Source organism: Neodothiora populina (genome assembly GCF_041146345.1).
Source record: "Neodothiora populina strain CPC 39397 chromosome Unknown canker_contig_11, whole genome shotgun sequence".
Taxonomy (NCBI): Eukaryota; Fungi; Ascomycota; class Dothideomycetes; order Dothideales; family Dothioraceae; genus Neodothiora; species Neodothiora populina.
Window position 1 is genome coordinate 141,109 of NW_027191410.1, and position 21,882 is coordinate 162,990.

The 21,882-nt window shown below is 50.0% G+C and overlaps 8 protein-coding genes across 8 annotated transcripts; 3 read left to right on the top strand and 5 right to left on the bottom strand.

Annotated features, from left to right (window-relative positions):
* Nucleotides 1–229: 229 nt before the first annotated feature.
* On the top strand, nucleotides 230–2,513 carry AAFC00_000328 (uncharacterized protein; the record flags this gene model as incomplete). The annotated part of the gene is made up of 3 exons (XM_069342876.1): nucleotides 230–545; nucleotides 605–965; nucleotides 1,040–2,513. 3 exons carry the CDS (start codon nucleotides 230–232, stop codon nucleotides 2,511–2,513), a joined length of 2,151 nt encoding a protein of 716 aa, XP_069200149.1.
* A 502-nt stretch (nucleotides 2,514–3,015) lies between these two features.
* Nucleotides 3,016–3,891, bottom strand: AAFC00_000329 (uncharacterized protein; the record flags this gene model as incomplete). Its single annotated transcript, XM_069342884.1, has 1 exon — nucleotides 3,016–3,891. One exon carries the CDS (start codon nucleotides 3,889–3,891, stop codon nucleotides 3,016–3,018), a length of 876 nt encoding a protein of 291 aa, XP_069200150.1.
* A 1,104-nt stretch (nucleotides 3,892–4,995) lies between these two features.
* On the top strand, nucleotides 4,996–6,886 carry AAFC00_000330 (uncharacterized protein; the record flags this gene model as incomplete). The annotated part of the gene is made up of 5 exons (XM_069342895.1): nucleotides 4,996–5,112; nucleotides 5,166–5,230; nucleotides 5,289–6,239; nucleotides 6,298–6,547; nucleotides 6,605–6,886. The coding sequence occupies 5 exons, from the start codon at nucleotides 4,996–4,998 to the stop codon at nucleotides 6,884–6,886; spliced, it is 1,665 nt and encodes a 554-aa protein (XP_069200151.1).
* Nucleotides 6,887–7,607: 721 nt separating this feature from the next.
* On the bottom strand, nucleotides 7,608–9,143 carry AAFC00_000331 (uncharacterized protein; the record flags this gene model as incomplete). Its single annotated transcript, XM_069342905.1, has 1 exon — nucleotides 7,608–9,143. One exon carries the CDS (start codon nucleotides 9,141–9,143, stop codon nucleotides 7,608–7,610), a length of 1,536 nt encoding a protein of 511 aa, XP_069200152.1.
* A 584-nt stretch (nucleotides 9,144–9,727) lies between these two features.
* AAFC00_000332 (uncharacterized protein) lies at nucleotides 9,728–10,806 on the top strand (the record flags this gene model as incomplete). Its single annotated transcript, XM_069348081.1, has 2 exons — nucleotides 9,728–9,993; nucleotides 10,056–10,806. The coding sequence occupies 2 exons, from the start codon at nucleotides 9,728–9,730 to the stop codon at nucleotides 10,804–10,806; spliced, it is 1,017 nt and encodes a 338-aa protein (XP_069200153.1).
* Nucleotides 10,807–13,439: 2,633 nt separating this feature from the next.
* Nucleotides 13,440–14,396, bottom strand: AAFC00_000333 (uncharacterized protein; the record flags this gene model as incomplete). The annotated part of the gene is made up of 1 exon (XM_069342928.1): nucleotides 13,440–14,396. One exon carries the CDS (start codon nucleotides 14,394–14,396, stop codon nucleotides 13,440–13,442), a length of 957 nt encoding a protein of 318 aa, XP_069200154.1.
* Nucleotides 14,397–14,967: 571 nt separating this feature from the next.
* AAFC00_000334 (uncharacterized protein) lies at nucleotides 14,968–18,322 on the bottom strand (the record flags this gene model as incomplete). The annotated part of the gene is made up of 4 exons (XM_069342937.1): nucleotides 14,968–16,682; nucleotides 16,733–17,775; nucleotides 17,825–17,962; nucleotides 18,057–18,322. 4 exons carry the CDS (start codon nucleotides 18,320–18,322, stop codon nucleotides 14,968–14,970), a joined length of 3,162 nt encoding a protein of 1,053 aa, XP_069200155.1.
* A 708-nt stretch (nucleotides 18,323–19,030) lies between these two features.
* Nucleotides 19,031–20,989, bottom strand: AAFC00_000335 (uncharacterized protein; the record flags this gene model as incomplete). Its single annotated transcript, XM_069342948.1, has 4 exons — nucleotides 19,031–19,793; nucleotides 19,850–20,583; nucleotides 20,644–20,865; nucleotides 20,924–20,989. The coding sequence occupies 4 exons, from the start codon at nucleotides 20,987–20,989 to the stop codon at nucleotides 19,031–19,033; spliced, it is 1,785 nt and encodes a 594-aa protein (XP_069200156.1).
* Between the last annotated feature and the right edge of the window lie 893 nt (nucleotides 20,990–21,882).

The window sequence follows — 21,882 nt, forward strand, 5'->3', positions numbered from 1 at the left end:
TACGAGATTTGAACCAGACTGACAAGTGAGTCCTCTACAGGAAAGTACTTTGCACGTCAAACCCGGGGACCAGAGTGCGATAAGATAAGGCGTGGCAGAATGAGAAGGCTTGGCAGAAAAATGTTAGGGAACTCGATGCTGCCCCCAAAGTGCAAAACATTTCTGCTCAGAACAAGCCATTCTCGAATTTATTTTATTTCTTCTACGCCAAAGCGAGAAATAAGTCAGTATGGCCGGAATCAAGAGAAAAGAAGCCCCCAAGGCGGTCGCTGCCCAAGCATCGAGTTATCAGAAGAAGCAGAAATTGGCATCCGCGCCTAGCAAAAAATCCATCCCGGCGAAGAAAGCAAAAGCAGAGAGTTCCGACGACGATGACGACGACGACGAGGATATGCTCGACGGACAGGACTTCGGTAGCGACGATGCATCTGACGACGACGACGCCTCCGATCCTGCGGACGCCGTGGCGAACAAGGGAAGCAAAGAGAGCAAGGGCAAGAGAGAGTTTGACAACTCTGGCTCAGACGGAGACAAGAAATTCAAGGGTATGTTATGTAAACAGTAGCTATCTCGGCGAGTATCATGAACTGACGGAAAGTCGCAGTCCAAACTACTTCAGCAGAATCACACGCCGCTCAGCGTGCCTTAGCGAAGGAACGCAGAGCTGCCAAACCCAATGCCGATTCCATTGCACGATCCAAGAAGATCTGGGAGAGACTCCGAAGGAAGTCGCATGTTCCTCTCGAAGAGCGCAAGGCGCTAGTCGCAGAACTTTTCGATATCATAACTGGAAGAGTGCGCGACTTTGTCTTCAAGCACGACAGTGTCCGAGTCATCCAATGCGCCTTGAAGTACGCCAACCAACAGCAGAGAAAGAGCATCGTGTCCGAGTTGAAGGCTGATGTTCGACCATTGGCGGAGAGCAAGTATGGAAAATTCATGGTTGCCAAAATGGTTGTGGAAGGGTACGTTTCTCGATTTTGCCATCATCGAATTTTGCGTATGAATGGTACGCTAACCGCTCCTTCCTAATTCACAGTGATTCCGAGATTCGCAACATGATCATTCCTGAATTCTACGGCCATGTCCGTCGCCTGATCAACCACCCAGAGGCCGCCTGGATCGTCGACGACATCTACCGTCAAGTCGCTACTGCTCAACAGAAGGCTCTCATGCTGAGGGAATGGTACGGCGCCGAATACGCCTTGTTCGGCAAGACCAAGGCGGCAGACGTCTCGGCCGACGACAAAGTCACTGCCGATCTGAAACAGATCCTCGAGGAAAGCCCGGAGAAGAAGAAGACCATCATGCAGTACTTGCATCAAATCATCAACCAGCTCGTCCAAAAGAAGATGACCGGTTTCACCATGCTGCACGACGCTATGCTACAGTACTTCCTCAACACCACACCCACATCTTCCGAAGCCAACGAGTTCTTGGAGCTGCTCAAGTCTGATCTCGACGAAGAGAACGGCGGCGACTTGCTCAAGAACTTGGCCTTCACCAAGAGCGGAAGCAAAGTTGTGTCGCTCGCCCTCGCCTACGGAACTGCCAAGGACCGCAAGCTTATTCTGCGTGTGTACAAAGACACAGTCGAGCCGATGGCCTTTGACGCAAACGCACACATGGTCCTCCTCGCAGCCATGGATGTCATCGACGACACCAAGATGACTGCCAAGATGCTCTTCCCGGAGCTCATGGGAGAGAACATTAAGGACGAAGCCGAACGAGAGGACAGACTGCTCGGCTTGATCACACATCTTACCGCGCGTATCCCCATCCTCTACTCTCTGGCGGGACAAGCTAAATGGCTTCTCAGCGAGCCCGAGAAAGCTTTCCTCGCCGAGATCCACGCAGTGCGAGAAACGACATCCAAGAAAAGCTCCGAAGTCCGCCGTAAGGAACTCGTCCAGTACATCTCTCCCTACCTTATCCCCGTTGTTGAGCACCAAGCTGCTTTACTAGTGAGTAACAGCTTCGGATGTCAGTTCATCACCGAAGTCCTCTTAGAGTGCGAAGGCGACAAATCCGCCGCTTCGACCGCAGTCGCCGAGATCGCCGGAGGCGACATTTCATCATCAGAAGAGCACATCGCCCACAACGCCGCAGCAGGCAAAATGTTCCGCGCACTGGTCAGCGGCGGCAAGTTCGACTTCGACACTAAGAAGGTCGTGCTGGCATCACCACGTCTTGGCTTCGGCGCTCTGTTGCTCAAGCAGATCAAGGGATCCATCGTTTCATGGGCCACCAGTCCCTCGAGTTTCGTCGTCGTGTCGCTACTTGAGAGCGAGGATGTTGACGAGGCCAGCAAGAAGATCGTCGAAGACGAATTGCAAAAGGGCAAGAAGGCGCTGGAGAAGTCTGCTGGCCCAGAACAACAATCAACGACGACGAAAGACGCAAACAACAACAACAAGAAAAAGACGAAGAAGTCGTTGGCCGCAGCAGCAGAGGGAGGCGCGGCGCCGGCGAGAGGTAATGCTGGAGCAAGGATCCTGCTTGGAAAACTCTGAGAGGATATCTTGATACTCTTTTAGCTCTATGTGACGATGTCACAATTTATTCTTGCATTATCTTGTACTATGTGTAAGACAGACATGTTATACATCTACTTTGTTTTCCTTGCCCGTCTGAGCTCTACCGTATTAAAGCGTAGTGATTGGATTGCTATCTTGCGGACAATGACAATACTTGGAAAGACGTCCTGGTTTTGAATGCCACACATCCGTTGTGTGAGCAGACTTATTTATCTTGACCGAGGATAATACAACAACTTTTGTACTTTATGTTCTTTGGGAGTATCTTATACATCAAGCCTAACGAGGTCCAGCACGCAGGCGGACGAACCGCTTATGGACAGTTAGATACTAATTGTTGATGTATTGTATCTTTTCGTTTCTATGTGCCATGCTTAGAGTGTATCCAATCATATAAAGCATTTCGTTATCAATACATGATATCGGATAACTCCAATCACATTTTCCATTGCTGCGCTCAATCTTTTGCGGAGCACACTTAGTTGAACACAACAGTCTTAGTGCCATTGAGAATAACCTTTCTCTCGGCATACCACTTCACTGCAGCTGCGAGGACTTGGCTCTCAACGTTGCTTCCCTCCTCGACTAATTCCTTGGGGCTCATGCCGTGGTCCACACGAGCGACTCTCTGCTCAATGATAGGGCCCTCGTCCAGATCAGCAGTGACGAAATGAGCAGTGGCGCCGATGATCTTGACACCGCGCTCGTACGCCTGATGGTAAGGCTTGGCGCCCTTGAAGGACGGCAAGAAACTGTGATGGATGTTGATGATCTTTCCAGACATGGCTGCGCACAGTCCGGGAGTAAGGACTTGCATGTAACGAGCGAGGACGATCAGGTCAATGTTGTGCTCCTTGACAAGATCCAGGATCTGCTTCTCCTGCTCGAGCTTCGTGTCCTTGTTCACTGGTAGATGGTAGAAGGGGATCTTGTAAGACTCGGCTAGAGGCTTGAAGTCAGGGTGGTTCGACACAATCAGAGGAACCTCAATCGGCAATTGCGAAGTTGACTGTCTGAAAAGCAGGTCGTTGAGACAGTGGCCAATCTTCGAGACCATGATGAGGACTCGAGGCTTTTGGGCAACAGGTCGTAGGTCGAGATCCATTTTCATCTCCTGGGCCAATTCGTCGAATGGAGCCTGAAGGTCCTTGGAGGCAGAAGCCGCAGCATCATTGCCACCAAAGTGCACTCGCATGAAGAATCTCTCAGAGGTCGGGTCACTGAATTGCTGCGAATCCAGAATGTTCATGTCATTCTTAGCAAGCAGACCAGTGACGGCATGAACAATACCAGGTCTGTCGGGACAAGACAGCGTCAAGATGTGATCGTTTCCTTTGCGCGTAGAGTATGCCATTTTAAATAATTTCTGTTGTCCGAATATCGAAGCGGCAAAATTTTCCCCAGGTATACGGCAAGATAACTGTACTGACGGCCTCGATAGTCCACTTATGATTGGCCTGAAAGCTCTCGAGAATGAAGCCATCAATTCAATTGAGCTCTAGCACTTGATTACACACTGCTAATAAACTCTCAATTGGCATCCATTCGATTTTGTGACTCCTTGAGATGGGTTAGTGAACCAACCGATGTCGGAGCGGATGAACATGTCGCCGGGGCATTTATGGTGCCAAGACCTATATTGCATGGTCTCATCGAACAACTCAGACAACGGATAGCAATGTAGCCCTCTTAGAGACGTGCCATGTACGAGTGGTATAGCTATACAGCGATGTATGTTTGCAGTAAGATAAGGTATTTACTGAAGATGGTCACTTCTGGAGTGTCATGCAACCGATTGCAGACCTGAAACTATTGTGAAAGCGACGATTGATCCCGTTCACGTCTTCCCACTATTACCACTATGGTGCGTCCTCTTTGATCGACATGCATTCCATCACTAAAAATACACATTCCATACACTCTTGTGCAAGGCTGTCAAGGTAACCAAAGGAATGCAATGTGGAAACTATTGCATGTTCTCGGCATAGTAACTTGTTGTCACTTAGTAGATTTTTTGTGGTCCTCAAGTATAGCCCCATCTCAGTATCATGTTTCCTTTTACTTTCAACGCCAACGTGTCTTACACTCACTTTCCTGCATTGAATCACTCCTTACAAGCACACTTCATTATCGTGTTTGTGCTGGCTTTGTCTTGCAGCCCTTCGTCTGCTTTTCTACTTCGCTGTGTGCTATGTGTCGAGCTTCACGTGGAGCATTTCACTAAGGTTGCTGCTCCTGCCTAACGTAGCCACCGCTTCACTTGACACACCCTCAGCACGTGTGAATCTCGTGTGGAAGATCAATCATCCGACCTTCATCTACCAAGACTCTACCTTTCATTACACCCTGACGAAGACCTACTTATATATACGCTTATCTCCAATCGTAAGAATAATCTTGTCTGATGACAAGAAAAGAAGTCATGTAGCGGCTAACGAGGATCTATAGAGTCGTCAAGATGGGCAATCTTCAATCCTCCAACTTGACTACCAATTACGTGCCACTTGTAGCTTACAATGGCACGAAAGCTCCAGGAGGCGATTCTCTCCGTCAAGACCCGAACATATACTACGAAGTCAGTTCAGATCACCCCTCAAATTGAAGATGGTTCTAACGATTGTCGAACAGACTGGCGACATCTCCTGGATCATCACTTCTACAGCTCTTGTGCTGCTAATGATTCCTGGTGTCGGGTGAGTGGCTGGCTCTTGTCTACCATCTAACAACATGACTAAGACTTCGTGTGACTAGCCTTTTCTACTCAGGTCTTGTACGCCGCAAGTCGGCTCTGTCTCTCCTCTGGCTTTCTCTCAAGGCGACAGCGGTCGTCAGCTTCCAATGGTTCTTCTGGGGTTACTCACTGGCCTTTTCTCACTCCGCTGGCAAGTACATCGGCAATCTCGACAACATAGGATTCAGAAACGTACTTGCCCAGCCCAGTGTCGGATCCGCTCGTGTCCCTGACCTTTTGTACGCTGTCTACCAGGGTATGTTTGCATCAATCACTGTAGCAATCGCCACTGGCGCAGTGGCAGAAAGAGGCCGCATGTTGCCATGTGTGGTCTTCATGTTCATCTGGACTACGGTCATATATGACCCCATCGCATGCTGGACATGGAACCCCTCAGGGTGGGTGTATCAATTCGGCGGGCTTGACTTCGCGGGAGGCACACCAGTCCACATAGCATCTGGCTGCGCGGCCCTTGCTTACTCCCTCATGCTCGGGCCCAGAAGAAGCAGCGACAGCCATCATGACCTTGACTATCGCCCACAGAATATAACACATATCGTGATCGGTACAGTGTTCCTGTGGGTCGGCTGGTTTGGGTTCAATGCAGGCAGCGCGCTGAGTGCGAATCTCCGGGCCGTCATGGCGGCAGTGGTAACCAACATTGCAGCATGCGTCGGAGGAATCACATGGTGTCTGGTCGATTATACATTCAAAGCCAGAATGGATTCACAAGCTCGTTGGTCTGCTGTGGGCTTCTGTTCAGGAGTTGTGGCAGGACTGGTGGCCATTACACCAGGCTCTGGTTATGTGACGCCTTGGGCTGCCATCATCTATGGTGTAGTTGCTGGCATTGGCTGTAACTTTGCCACGAAACTGAAATACTTGTTGGGTGTTGACGATTCGCTGGACATCTTTGCAGTACATGGAATTGGTGGATTCATCGGCAACATCTGCACTGCCCTCTTCGCAGTGTAAGTATAGAGAGCCTATTTGGACATGTGATACTCCAGTGCTAATTGATGCCAACAGAGATTACATTGCGCACTTGGATGGCGTAACTGTCATAGATGGTGGCTTTCTGAACCATAATTGGAAACAGCTATATATTCAGCTTGCCGACTCGGTGGCTGGAGGATCGTATTCATTCTTCGGCACACTCATCATTCTTTTCGTCATGAACAAGCTCGGGCAGTTGTGGAAGCCACTGAGTCTTCGCATTCGCATTGAGCCTGGAAGAGAAGAAGAGGGCATTGATGCTGCTGAATTTGGCGAGTTCACCGTAAGTCTTACACCGAAGTGTCCTCAAGACTGACAGAATGCTGATGCTCGAATACAGCATGACTACGTCGAACTACTCCTCGAACTCCCCACCAAGGAGATTGAAAAAGACGAGGATGAAGAAGCGGCTATCCGTCAGAACTCGGCCACTCGATTCGGCGAAAATGCGGAGATCGGGAAGGCAATGCCAATGCCTATGCAGGAATACCCCCTACACCAGCAGGCTCGTTTCATTCCTCAGCAGCCGCAGATGCAGATGCAATCGCAAGTGCAACCGCTTGGTGCGCATCCTCCTATCACAGACAACACTGCTGCCGCAACGCCTGCAGGTTATGTGTAGGAAACGACGAATCCATTCGAGACGAGTGGTGCGAAGCTAGTAGATCTGCGTGGATAAGCAGAGTCGGCATGGAAGACCTAATCATGTCAGGCAGAGAGACTTAATGTCTTTTCTCTTATTTCAATCGAGGTGCGACGCTAAATCCGATACATGGTGAGATGCAAGGCGCGGCGTTCCTGTCAGTCGGGGCGTTCTTATTCTACGGGGTTTCCTATTCTGTATCATTAGTAGTTTAAACAGTTCATCGAGAGTGCAGAGAGTGATCTTGTTGTTTCTGCGTATATGAACCGTTCTTTCAATCACGACATCTGCACTTGAGTAAGTGTTTCCCGAACCTCCCACCTAGTTTTCCAGCTAGTGTGGTGGAGATTACTCTCTGATGCAAGGTGCAGTATTGGAAGATTGTATGGCACACCAAAAGAGACGGGGAACAAGATCTATTGTGTTCGGCACCGTTGACGTGATCGTAATACATGAATTAATATCAAGCGTCCGATGGACAGCTTGATCTGTTTAGAGGTTATGTTTTTCATGGCTGTGTGCTCATCATTGCAGGCTGGCAGGCTGGTCGGGGGGTGTTGATATGCCGTCGGTACACTATAATTGTACACCTTGCCGAAGCCCACATCTTTCTAAGAAGAAATGCGGACAGCACAGCGACAATGCAGGCTGTTCATGACACCCAATAGTTTTGTCTAGAGTATTGTGCCGCAAAACAATACTATTCTTCTTCTAGTTCTTCGTCTTCTTCTTCCTCTTCGGACCCCGGTTCACAGCCGGACTCGACGTCTGATTCTTGCTCGTCCGGCCGGTCCCACTCGTTCGACTCGCTTAGTCCCGCTCTGCTGTCAACAATGTCATCATCTTCCATCGGCATTGGATCGACCAGGCTCATCTTGCGCTGCATGGGTCCAAGGTCTTGCTCGTCGACGAACACCACGCTTTTTCTTGAATAAGACGAGCCAGGTCGACTGTTCGAAGAGCTGCTTCTGCTCCTGCTTCTGTGTCTCTTCTGGTGGATTTCTTCGAGCACGTCTCCGTTCCAGGGTTTGCACTGTTTAACCACTTCTCCGCATCTCGCGCAGGTCCAGCCTTCGCCGCCCTCGGCTTCTATGCGCTGTGCCAAACAGACGAAGCAATAGACGCATCCGCAGGGTATGGCTTCGTATGGGTTGGCAATGTCGGTTTGTGCACTACCGATGACTCCTCCGCCGATTGCACCGCCTGCAGACTGAGCCATGACATCTGCTTCTGATCCTCCGGCGACTGTGTTCTGGTCTCTGTAGCAGATGGCACATGTTCTTTCTGGTAGGAAACCCAGTTCTCCGCCAGCCGTGTCATCTTCGCCGTCGGCTTTCCTGCTCAAAGTGGACTTGACCTTTCTCCATGCTCTCCCTAGCCAACGTCTCCATCTGGCAATGCCTACCAGCGGCAATAGAAACAACAGGAACTCGGTGAAAGCATGCCATACGAGTTGTCTGTTGAGGTACTCGAAGCTGACTTCTCTACTCGTGCGCGCGGATTTCGGGGTTAATCTCATCTGCAGAAGCCTGTCGACCAGAGTCCTGTACTTCCCATTGTATAGAAAGACCAAGAAGCTCACAAGTCCTGCAGCTTCGTGTGTCGTGTTGGCCCAACTCGTGAGGCGGCTGACTTGCTTCACAAACGGCGTTGACTCATCATAGCCGCTCTCTCTATCGAGTAGCCAATCTTCCAGCCGCTGCCAACTATAACGTCCGCCCACGGTGATCACACCATATGCTGCTCGCTGCCATTTCGTAGCCTCCGAGTCCCCCGCTATGCTGTGGAGATGCTCCCGCCTCGCATCAACATAATGTAGCCCTTGTAGTGAGGCGCCGTAACTTGTCGCCCGGTCCCATATACTCAATTTCCAGATGACAGCGCGCAACACGGCACCGATCTCCGTGGACCAATCATCGGATAAGTGACCGCCAAAGTACTTGAGCGCATCGGACACTTGTCCCCGTAATAGTGAGAGGAGCTCCTCGTCGAGTAACTCTGCGTCCACCTGGCCTACGCGGAAGTGAGGAGAAGGCGCATTCGACGCAGAGGCGGTAATATTCTGATATGCAGCGATAGATGACGTGGCTACCCTGCGCAGACTCGGCGGTAGTCGTTGAAGAGCAGGTGGTAAGATTGGCGCAGAGGATGGGAGAGCCGGGGGTCGTCTCGAAGCCGAGGCAACGCGGCGGGCGAGGATCCGCGATTGAGCAGCTGCGAAATCTGCCGTGGACATTATCGGTACGGTGCGGTTTCCAACATATTCTCCCGATCAAGTGTATGGAGAAAGACCAGAGAGAATGGTGCTGAATCTTGCATTGTTGCCATGTGCTTGCGACAACATCGACTACTGAAAGTGAGGTGCATACAGTGCCAAGACCTCGGCTTGTGGTGGCCGAGGCCGGTTATCTTGGTGCTGTACCTCATTACTGCGTCTGTACTTCAAGGGCTTGGGTTTGGGTTTCACATGCCAACGACTGTGCCGTATTCACTAAGGTCAGTTTACCCAGGTCAGCTACGAAGGGTTCGATCAACAGATCAGTGTAGCATGCAAAGTATTCGATGTGACACGAATATATGTCTGGAAATCAGAGGTGTATAAGTGCAGAGGTAGGTATCATGTGATCCACTTTCGCGTGAAAGATCGCGTCTCCACGCGACCGTGCATTTGTTATCCAATGTCATAATTCAATCTTATTGTTTACTCGAATAATTCGATTGCATACATTTGCCACCGCCGGCCAGACTATCAGCATATACTATCTGACACTAGCATACTCGATCCATTCGGTGTTCGAGTCTATCGAAGTCTGAGTATCAATGAACCTGTTGGCTCGATTCCTGCATACTGCTGCCCAGAGTATCGAAACAGCACCGGCGACAACAACTACCCTACCGGAGCGTCAAGCGTCCACGCGCAAACGAAAGCGCAGCGTTGATACCAATGCGTCAAGCCCTGACAATGCTTCCTGCAAACGTGTCTTACGTCTCGCCTCACCAACGCCTCCTGCCTCAACACCCCCGGAGGATCTTCCAAATCCCGAAGAAGACTATGGTGATCACCATTGGCAATCCCATGTTGTTAGGTATCCATTCCCTCATCTACCTCGATGTATTGTAGTCATAGTCCTCAAGTGCTGAACTCAAGAATCAGCAAACTCATAGCATTATCCACGGAGACAATCCCTTTGATCTCCGAGCGAGGAACGCGCAAGTTCTTTGTCCACAAGGAATTACTAGCCTACTATTCCTCCCATTACCGGGCGATTCTGAATTCTCCACAGCCATGCTCGGATGAGGGTCTCGCGAAGGGCAGTCGCTACGTGATTGTCAAAACGACACAAGCAGCTTTGGCAATTTTCACGAAATGGCTGTACACCCGGGATCTCAGTCTGCCGGATAAGCAATCACTTGGAGCATCTTTCATATCGGTTGCAGGAAGTAACGTAGGTGGGAATCATGACGGCCCGGACAGCTGTCCCAGCGATAAGTGGGGAAGGGACTTGCTGCATCTCTACCTTTTCGCTTCAATGACCGACATGTTATCGTTACAGAGGGATGTCATGGACGCTCTACAGAGTCTACATCAGGCGCAGCAGACCTGGTTCCCGGATTATGGCATGCTTGAGCATTTATACTTCTATCTGCCCCCTGAATCTCCTATTCTTGGGTTCCTTGTGGACGTCTTCGTGTCTCATGGCCCCTTTGGTACTGATGAAGGGATCGACGAACGAGCTCCACGAGAGTTCCTGTTTGCCGTCATCACTGGGCAGGCTAAACGGGTCAAGATTCTTCGTCATGGCCTAAGAGAGAGCCAACTCATGTGCTGTGGTGAAGCATGCGCTTTCCACTGCCATGAGAATGCACGGGAAAGAGCTGCTAGTGCGTGTTACCTCTGATCATCGTTGATGTATGTTGTTAGCTAACCAGCAATAGCTTGTGGGATATCCAATACATCCACCAAAACACTACAGATTGATAGCGATGAAGACAGTGATGGCGACGAGCATGATCGCCAAATCCAACCACCCCAGCATTAGAAGATCCACCCTTTGATGTTCGAGTCTTGTCCTCAATCTGCAGTAAGTCCTGTATCAGGGCACACCGGATTCTCCGGATCAAGACAGAACACGGAGTACAAAAAGTCGTGGCAGTCCAGCAGATCTATAACCTTATTTATCCCGGCTGTAGATAATCAGAACGACCAGCATCATTCTTCCAATCGACACACCGGTACACGTATAGATCACGAACGCAATATGTAACAAGACAGGTATCCACTATTCGTCTCTCGTTATGGCTAACGGGCTACGAAGTACTTGCTAAACTCAGCATCTTCCTTCAACAACTCCTGTTCACGACTGGGAAGTGCAACGAAAACTTCATATTTCCTCGAGGATGAGCCGACGTCGCAATTTGGAAAGATGAAGACGATCTTCTGCGATGGGGTCATCGTCCTGATGGCTTTAGGCGCTCCAAAGCCAAAGTCATACTCCCTAGTTTGGACCGAGGACCAGCTCGTGAGAACGAGATCCCTACCCGTGAAATCCATGTTGAAGACCAGACTCTCATCAGGTCCAAGCCGACTGCGCAGCGCGGCCACTTCTGTGACGGAGCTCACCTTGACATTTTCGATCGATCGGCGAATGGCGAACGCAGTGGCCCATACTCCATCGTCTTGCAACACAACGGATGGTTCCAGAGGTCCTACTCGCGCCACATTGACGGCGTTGCCAAAGTAGGTCTGAGGGACTTGTGACTTGAAGCGATCATGGCGAAGATCGATCGAGTGGACGAAGCTTATCGGTTTTGTTTTTTCGTCGCCCGAGTCAAGCGTCATCCGGGCCCTCGAGATACCTCGCCACAAAATTGCACATATACAGTCATAAGTCGAAATGTATCCTTTACTATGATCAGCACCCGGACCGGATTTAAGGACCCCGATCATAAGGTCGTTCGTTGAGTATATGACTCCTGTGATCTTATCCGTGGGCTGTCCCACTTTCGATTTGGTAGTAGCCTCTGTTTTCAGCGCAGAGAGGTCAACAATCCGATAGTCCAATACACGTTTCGACAGCTCGTCCTTTGACGCCTCCTTGAGATCAGCCGATCCGTCAAAGAGACTTCGGCCGAAGTTCACATCGTAATTCGGCAGTGCTTGATTTTGAATGTGGGCTTTGCCGCCTCTGCAGCATAACGAAATGAACGCGTCTATAGCCGACATATCTGCTATCAGGTGAGTGATTGCCATGACGAATATCGCCCCTCCGTCTATGACATTCAGCTGAGCGAAACAGACAGGCCTCGGCAATTTTCCCGGCTCCCACACCTCTGGAGGCAATAGGAGTTTGTGGTCCAAATCGTCAGGATGAAACGAGTTCTGTGCAAGAACACTCAAAGACTTGTGTTCTTCAGCACTCAGCGCCCGCGTGTTCAGTCTCAATTTTGCGTCTGCAGCTACGATAATGGACGGATTCTCAAGGCCGTCATAGGTTAAGTTTCCCTTGACGATAGGGATCTGCTCAGCGGCATTTTCGATGCCGATAGTCAATGCTTCGAGCGCGGCTCCGGTATTTGTTCCTTGTGGCAGTTCGTAGATGATGAAGAACTTCATTATGAGGTCGGGCATGGTCTTGTCGATACCGGACAATTCGTAGGTCGTCGTTCCATCACTGGGTGCCGCATGCGCCATCATTGCTCATGTATTTCTGTGACGATAATCTTTTGTGACCTTTTTGTGAACCAAAACCACTTCCAACACTTCCTGGAACACTCGAGGTTCACATCGTCTATATAGTCCTTCCAATCGCAACCCATCAACCTCAATGTCGCGAACGAAGAATTACATGAGAAGTACAAAGTACAATGATTCCCCAGACGCCGCCCCCAGAAACGGCAAGTATAACGTGCCCGCCTGTCAGGCCCCGCTTTGTTCATCCGTTCGGTTGTTCGCCTCTCGACTACGTTGCTTGGCGTACTGTACTGTGTCTGATTTCTGACACCGCTTGTTACGGGACACCGCTGATCATCCACCTGGACAGTCTACATGCGTAAGCTTATTGTTTCAAGATCCGAAATGGTGTGGTTCGTACGGGATACAGGGCGAGTATAAGGAACAGTAAGTACGATTCTTATGTTCCATCGCCTTGGTGTGCATCATACAGAGGAACTCGATCTTAGTCATTGATCTTTTGCTGGGCAGTTATTGGCCATTTACTGGGTGGTCGTTCACTATTCGTCAAGGGTTCATTGACGGTTCGTGCGCCAGTCATTCGCTGCTCGCTGAGGAGTCATTGACCATTCATCGGGGAATCCAAGACTGTTCATCATGGAGTCATTGCATACTCATTATGGAGTTATTGATTGAATACGAGCTCTTTTGTATGCGTCAGTACGTGTTGTGGATATCCACGGAGCAAGTCGATTCGGATCATGGCGTTTAAGTGTGAAGAGCATCTGAGCCAACGGTATAGAACCAGACGAGTATTACGTACGAACATGCCTTGTATGAGCCAGCCTCTTCCTCGACTGCTCAGGCAGCACTCCCAGCCTTGAGTTTCTGTGCCAGTTCCGCATACGACCCTCCACGTATATCCTCCAATATCCCCACTTCCTTAGGCAGCCACCCAAGTTCCTCCATAGCCCTGGCACTAGACGCCTTGTTTTCAGCACTCAAGAACCTAGCGAAGAACGTCCCTACACCCGATGCCGCAATATCAAATGGTATGCCGACGGCGGGAACGCCCAAGGTAGCCGCCATCGCCTCCCCCAGCTGACGAAAAGTTGGGTGATGCCCCGTAGTAGCATTGTATGCCCCATCAGCAGTCCCGCTTCTCGCAATCAGCAGATACAGTCTTGCAGCGTCATCGACATGAACCGTCGACGTGTGCAGACAGCCGTCGTCGACATACATCACCTGACCGGCAGGAAGAGACACGTTCATGAGCAGACGGACACCACTGCCTCCTCTGCCGTAGACGAATGGCGCAAGACGTACGACGCAGACTCTGATGCCTTTATCGCGAAGTGAAAGTATGTGTTTCTCGGATTCTATTCGTCCGTTCAGAGGATCCTGCTGCAGAGGACTCGTCTCTGTCGTTACTGCACCATCGGGGTCAGGCGCGGTGACTAGGCTCCCAGAAGTGCCTATGAAGAGCTTCTTTGAGCCTTCTAGACCTTTCGCTATCGCGTCGACGGCAGCAGCATCGGTCTTTAGCACGATAGAGAAGTCGGCGGTGTGGTCGTCTGTGAGACTATCTGCTAGGTGTATCACGATATCCGCTGCTGCGGCCTCTCGAGTCAGAACTTCCAAGGAGCTGAGGTCGCCGCGGACGGGCACAGCACCAAGAGAGAGAAGTTTTGCATCGGCAGCTTCGCTTCTGGATAGAGCGTGGACGACATAACCTCCGGAGATTGCTAGCCTGGTCACGGTGGAACCTATGTAGCCTGAGGCTCCTGTAGCGAATATACGGACGCTCGGGGGAGTCATTGGTGTCCGGTGGCAACGTCCACTTTCGCACTCTCTAGTCCTTCTGCTGTCTTATGCGACATGCTAGCCTGTCTGGTACTCTGCTCCTTGCCTACCTTTATATCTTTCTGTTGATTGTTGCATGATAGAACCGATCAGCAGGGAAGAGCATCCTGTGACGGAGTTTGTGTTGACCATGTCGGACTTAGGATTTAATTTGATATGATGCTGGATTTAGCGGATATATCAGCCATGCTGGAACTTTACCACCATCGAAGACCCGCTATCTATACTGTACATCGAGGGAGGATCGCTATGTCTTGGGTGACGGCATATCGGCGTGACAGTCGCCGTGATGTCTCGACTGACTATGCGAAAGAGTCGGCTTCTGGGATCCATTGCCCGCTTTGATGCTAGGAGACATTGTGCAGCTGCGACATATACTGGGTGCGAAAGAGCAGGCTCGAGAGAAGCACGCTTATTCCTAGTCCTTGCTGGACGGATTGAGGACACCAGATAGCATGTCAAAGGTGATTTGTGTAACTTTTCGGGGCTGGGATCTTCACGTTCGGCTTCCCACTCTATTCTAGATTTACATGATCCCTAGTGCGCCAAACGCGTTCACAACATCCTTGTCGACGTTGACTAGCCAGTCATTCTGGAACGAGTCTTGTCCACCGCAGCCCTCGATTGCTAGCTGCAAGTAATGTCGTATCCATTGTGGCGTGCGAATCGAACGGACAGGGTCCGAGAAAGTCATGAAACGCCTGCGCATTTCCTCAGGCGCCTCCGGGACGTCGGGATCGAGAGTTTTGAGCTCATCCGGATTTTCAAAGACCAGCGAGTCTGCGTTAGGGTTGTTCGAATTGGCAGCATTGTCGTCTCTCAATTCGGCGACTAGGTCTGTCCACATATTCATGAGGAGCTGGAGCTGAGAAAGGATAAATGGCTGCGAAGTCGAGAGGAGCTTAGTCAGTGCCATTGTCATCAGCTTACGGCGCGATGGATCGCCGATGTTATCGAAATGACTGAACCACTCCTCCAGCAGCCACTTCATCGATGTATCGAGGGACGGAGTGACGCCGTCGGTCGCAGGCGCTGCGGCCTGCACGGCTTGCAGAAATACAGACTCGGAGCCCAAGACGATGCGTGCCAGAACTGAGAAATAATCGGTCTCCACGACGCCGTCAACTTTGGGTTCTGAAGCAAGTGGTCCTGTCGTACAGTGTGCAGTCCAACTGCTTCGCAGGCCCTCCAATTGCTTAGCCAGGAAGCCAGACTCAACGAGATCTCCCGTCACTGTGCGCAGTGCATCCTCTCCACCAAGGCCTTCTGCAGCACGTAAGATGATTTCGACAAGATTGTTGACAAGGCCACTAGCATCCGGCCTCAGTCCTTCGAGTAGAGTAGATAGAGAGGCAATCATCGGTTTGCGCATCTGGTCTGAGAGCATGTGTTCCGGGGCGAGAAGAAAGTACGATTGGGAAATTTCGAGACCAGTGCGTAAATTCTCCGAGTCAAGCTGGAAGACAGATAGCAAATAGGGAGCAAGGCTCAAAAGGTCTGCAGAGGCTGGTGCTGGTGTTTGTACAAGTATTGAAGCCCAAAGATCCATAGCATCGTCAAGCAGATAGATTCGAGTGTCTGACTCTGGTTGGATCGCGCCTTTAATGATAGGAAGTACGAGGGAATGGAAAGGAACCGAATCTGCCTTCATAGCGTTGACAAGTCGAGCTAGTATTGTGAGTATAGCTTGCTTCATCAAGTGCTCGTCACCCGACTGCTCCCAAAGCGGGGGTAGCAAGGTGATGATACGCTCTGCGTACGGTGCAATGTGATGCTCGAGTCGCTCTACCATAACACTGATGGTATTTAGCAAGGCCATTTTCGTCTCCGTTAGCTCTACATTTTGGATCAATTGCATCAGGCGAGTCATGATCGTTTCTGCGTATGGTAAGAATGCCTCGGGGCCAAATTCCCAATCATCAACGATGTTCTTGAATTGGCGCCCAGCTGTCACCCGTACAACTTGATCATTACAAGCATCGCTGGGATCGAGAAGATGCTGGAAGATCTGATAAACCAGCGGGCGGTTCTCATTGGATACCTGGATTGATATCCATTGACCTAGAAGTATTGCAATCCGCCTACGAAGTATGTTAAACCCAGGCTGCTGCTTTTGAACTTCAGAAACCAAGGTGGAAGCAAGGAAGTTGTTGAAGTCGAGATACTTGTGAAGTACCGCCGCTGCAAGGCCGATGGCAGTATAGACCGAGTCTTTCAGCAACACATCTTCATTCGCGGACGCTGCAATTCGCGTTAGTGGGTGATCTCAAGCTTAGGGTGCAGCAACTCACAGCCAACTTGGTTGAAGACAACCAGCAGCGGCTCCACAACAATGTCTCGATAATTTAGAGCAATGTCCATGAATAATTTTTCAGCACACGGACGAATGCTGAATTCGAATCCTTCTCCTTCGCTTTCCATACTGTGCTCCCACTCTTCAGGCTCTTCTTCCCATTCCCGAAGGTCGCTTGCACGGAACACAAAAAACTTCGTAACTACGGTTTCCATCACTTCCTGTACAAATGAAGTACTGAGCAGATTGTCTTTAAGAGCTTGAGTTGCCACGGCCTTTTCTTCCTTTTCTTGATTGTGTCGATATTTGAAGGTTTGTGCAGGATTGAACACCATCTTGATGCAAGCACGAACGAGGGACAATGCCTTCAAACTGAGCTTCTCTTGGAAGGTCCGCTCATCCCTCTGGTCACCATTGGAGCCAATAGTGGCACTTGTGACCGCCGTCTTCGAGCCGAATGTCTCTCCAAATTGCTTGACGAGCATCCAATATGAACGGACAAGGTCTAAAGAGTCCGGCAATATGACGAAAGCCACTGGATGAGACTTGGCCATTTCTAAGTGGAGCTTGGAAAGTTGCAGTAGATGCTTCTCTACAAGCTGGAGAACATCCTCTGGGAGCGCGCCCTGACTTGAGATCATACCAATGAATGCACCTACTTGTGATGACGTCAATTGCCAGAAGTTATGGACCTCGGACTCGCGATTGGGAAACTCATAACCGGAAATCATGAGCCGTCGCAAGACTTTTATCGCCAGAAGACTGACTTGCATGTCTGTCTCAATAGTAGACCGATCACCATTGCTATTAGTGAGTGCCGTCTGCCATGAATGTACTCTTTGCACGTAGATCTGACCAAGTACTTGAACAACCTCAGGGGCTATCGCGATGAGACTTTGACGAGTGCGAAGTAAACGGCCAGTAGCGAGCTCCTTGGTGATTTGCAGCAGTATCAGTAATGCTCGAGGAAGGCCCAAAGAGCTTGGGCCTGGCTGGGAATACGCTCTAAGGGCATCGATGACATGGTTGATGGCTTCAGGCCTAAAAGTGTGTAAGCTGGGCACTGCTATTAAATGGTGCAGTCACTCACCAGTCATTGGGAAACTCGTAGCGCACGACTTTAGCGATCACAAGGGCGTTCTGGAGAGCAAGTCTATGGTCTTCTTCCTCTAGACCGCTTCCTATTATGCGTGAGCGGATGACAGCTTTATCTTCTTTATTTACTGCACTAAACTCATGTTAGAATATCGACGGGACATGTACTGCATGGACATTCCGAGTGGCGGATCAGGAAAACAATTCATGTCACATCAGAAACATACTTGGTTGCTGTCTTTCTCCAGTATTTGTCTATACCATTTTTTAGTTGAATAACAGCCATATATCGCATCTCTATTGGCAATGATCTGTCTACAAAGGCACTCTGAAGGTGCTTGTAGTAACCAGGAGCCCTCTCCCATTGCTGCAATTGTTTCGTTCCAGTTTGGATCTGTTGCGGGTTGCTTGATGCAGCGGCTGTCAAAGCATGTAGTAACATTTCCTCATTAAGAGGATTCGCCTCTCCGGGCAGCTCGAAAGCGAAACTCATGTTGTCTGCGGAGTGTATTGCGTTCTGTAAGAACTATGTTGCTGAGAACTTCACTTTCCACCGCTAGTCCATATGTCTGGAATGACGCCGACTAAGCGGCTGTGGATCTGAATAACTTCTCACAAGAGCAATGGAATTACGCAGTGGATTTATCTACAGCAAAGTCAATAATTAAGGAATTATTGTTTGGAGTTACCGCCAGAAGTCAGTACAGATCTTGGCATCTAAAATTGGCGCACGGCCCACTACCGGAGGCAACAGATATCTACCTGTCCAGCATGCCCGTCAACTTCTACCCTACTTAGGTAACACAGATATCGTAGCACAACTTCTACGATCCACGAGCTGGGATGCCTCTGATTTTTTAGTATCTATCTGAGGTACCGTGAGTTTGTGACGTTTGACTCAATAAGTGAACACACGATGTATCAGAAAAGCAGCTTTCCATTCACAGTATCATGCTGTCGCTACGTGGTTTACAAGTACACAATTATGAGCTTGCGTAAGACGACTAAACAGGTCTCTTTCTAACATGAGGAAGGATAGTGTTCATGTCTGAGTTGTGTCTATCGTACCTTACGAAAGACATCCAAGTTTGCCTCCTTTCTCACTAACGTGGGTGTAAAGATAATCATTAAATCAGGTCTGTTCATTTCACCTGCTATTGGTCCTGGTATGACATATTACGGTCGACGTGGCAACTGCTACTTAGTGCTTCTTGGTGCCGCCTTTACTGCCAGCCTCGCCTTTCGCCTCAGGACTTGCTTGACTAGGTTCGACCTTTCGAAGCTCTCTATACTCGGGATCCCACATCTGTGCTCGGATCCACTCGTCAAGCTCTTTGTCGTTGTCTGGGATTCCTTCTTGTTGCGCTAGCTTCTCTTCTACCGCTTTCTTGATCACGGCGGCGGCAATCTTGACGCTGATTTCTCTGACATCAGCGATATCGGGCAAAAGTCCTGCATTTGAGTCTTGTAGAGCAGGAGCTTGAGCTGCAAGAGCCTTCACAGCAGCCACAATCAACGGCGGCGACAAGAGCTTGGTACGCGACAAGACCGCCCCAAGTCCTATGCCAGGGAACGTCGTGCTATTGTTGCATTCGGCGACCTCATATTTGGTTCCGTTATGCTCAACGGGATCAAAAGGAGAACCTGTGGCAATCAGGGCTTTACCCTCGGTCCACTTGAAGATGTCTGCCGGGTTGGCTTCATGAAGCTTAGTCGGATTCGAAAGAGGGAAAATGATAGGACGTTCGGTATGCTTTGCCATTTCCTTCACAACCTCTTCGGTGAAAGCCTTGGGCTTTGTCGAGGTGCCGATGAGAATATGTGGCTTGACCTCTTTAACAACTCCGAGGAGGTCATCGTGCTTTTTATTGGTCCACTCCGAATCTGGTCTGGCATACGGATGCTGAGCGGGAGTAAGGTCGTCCTTCATCGACTCGAGCAGAACGCCTGGTTTGTCGACGCACCTACGATTTGTTAGCTGGTCCGTCGAGATCTTGGCAATGTGTCTACCAGCACATACCAGATTTGCTTGATGGCTTCATCCTTGTGTACGTCAGCCTCCTCAGCTATTGCATCAGCAACCTGATCCGCAATGCCTGTGCCTGCGGTTCCTGCTCCATACATCAAAATCCGGACGTCCTTCATATCCAGCTGGGCGACTTTCAAAGCAGCGTAAATTGCTGCTAGCGTGACGGCACCCGTGCCTTGAACATCATCATTAAAGCAAGCGATCTGAGGGGTATACTTGTCGAGAATCCTCCGGGCATTTGGCAGGCCAAAGTCTTCAAAATGGATATATGCCTTGGGATACTTCTTCCTTGCTGCTTGAATGAAGGTGTTGACAAGTTTGTCATACTTCTCACCCCTGACTCGTTCGTGACGGTTGCCTAGATAAAGATCATCCTTCAGCAACTTCTCGTTGTTTGTTCCGCAGTCGAGGACAACTGGTAATGTTCTATGTGGGTGTATTCCAGCGCACAAGGTATACAGAACAAGCTTTGCGACCGAGATTAGGATGCCTCCCACACCCTGATCTCCAATGCCTAATATCTGTTCGCCATCACTGACAACGATAAGATCGATATCATCGGATGAACCCCACTGCGAAATGTCTTGCTCGACTTTCTCGGGCTGGTTCACGCTCAGAAAACACCCTTCTGGGCGCCTGAAAACCCTTGAGTAGTCGCTTATTGCGTCTCCCTCAGTGGGAGTATACACAACGGGGAACATCTCACGCAGATGTGTTTGTATGACCTGCGGGGCAAGTTAGTCAAAGGCCTACCACTCTCAACACAGATCCTCGGCGCCGTTCACCTTGTAAAAGAGAACTTGGTTCTGATACTGAAGTGACGAAAGAAATGTGTTTTTTGCTAGATCACTGGGTCTGGTCGAGTACTGCGCATATGCACGCCGGGTCTGGGTGTCTAAAGTATCTATGGCGGTAGGCAGCAGACCACTGAGCTCGAACTTCTCTCTCTCCTCAACTGTGAAAGCACTGCCCTTGTTCAAGTAGGGCGAGTTGAGAAGGGCGTTGCCCTATGAGGCTGTCAATCATCGCAAATCACAGATAAGATGGTCGTTGTTTCGCACATACCGTGAGAGCGCAGTCCAATGGCTTGTTGGTTGCCAACGGGAGATGGTTGAACTTATTGGACGTCATGGCCTCGGTGAGCTGGAATATCCAGCACGCTGACTGTGTGTTACGCAGTTCACGAAAAGAGGACCCCTCCTTCTTATAAGCAAAGCGCCGTTATGATATGCGCTGGAATAACATTATCCCGCAATCTGAAGTAGCATCGGACTAGAGCAACACGCAAGCTTGGGAAATCATGCACGAAAGTGAAGTAGATTAGGAAACAGCACACCCATCAAAACTTGATTAAAGTTGCCATTGCTGCCGAGATCCCACCATCCAGGCGTACAAAGCATACTGTAGCTACAGATAGCAGTATGCACTTGCGATAGTAGGTAGTCAAGGACAGTAAACCCGCGTACGAATCCTGGCCCATAGCCTAAAAGGCGAACTTTGTGCAGAGGAACTCTGCGACAGTAGTAAAGCTACTCCAGTGATGCTGCCACGCGCGGCACAAGCACAAGGCTCGAGTTCCGCTCGCAACATGCAGTAATCCGTATACGAGGACGTCTCTTTAGATGATCTAGTACTGCATGTCGTTTACCCCACTGTAAAAGCCAGCGTACGACCGCTTCGCAGGCGGACGGACCCTGTCTGATGGATGACCAGATGTGGGATGAATGAACGCCCTCTGTGGATGTGATATGCACCGTGCCCCACGAATGCGCAAGATTGTTCCGCGGACTGTGGTGGGGCATACAACTCTGCCTCCGTACGTGTACGATATTCGTAGATTCGGAGAGATCAAGAACGACTTAATTATCGGTCTGCCTATATCGGCAGAGTTCGCATGGATCAGCCAATCTACCATAGATTCGTTGGCCTCGGCTAAGTAACCTGAAGTAAGGTAAGACTAAGAGAAGAGCGAAGAAAGTCTCTGGTCATACGGATCATTCCGTACAGCACATGTCGGACCGCGG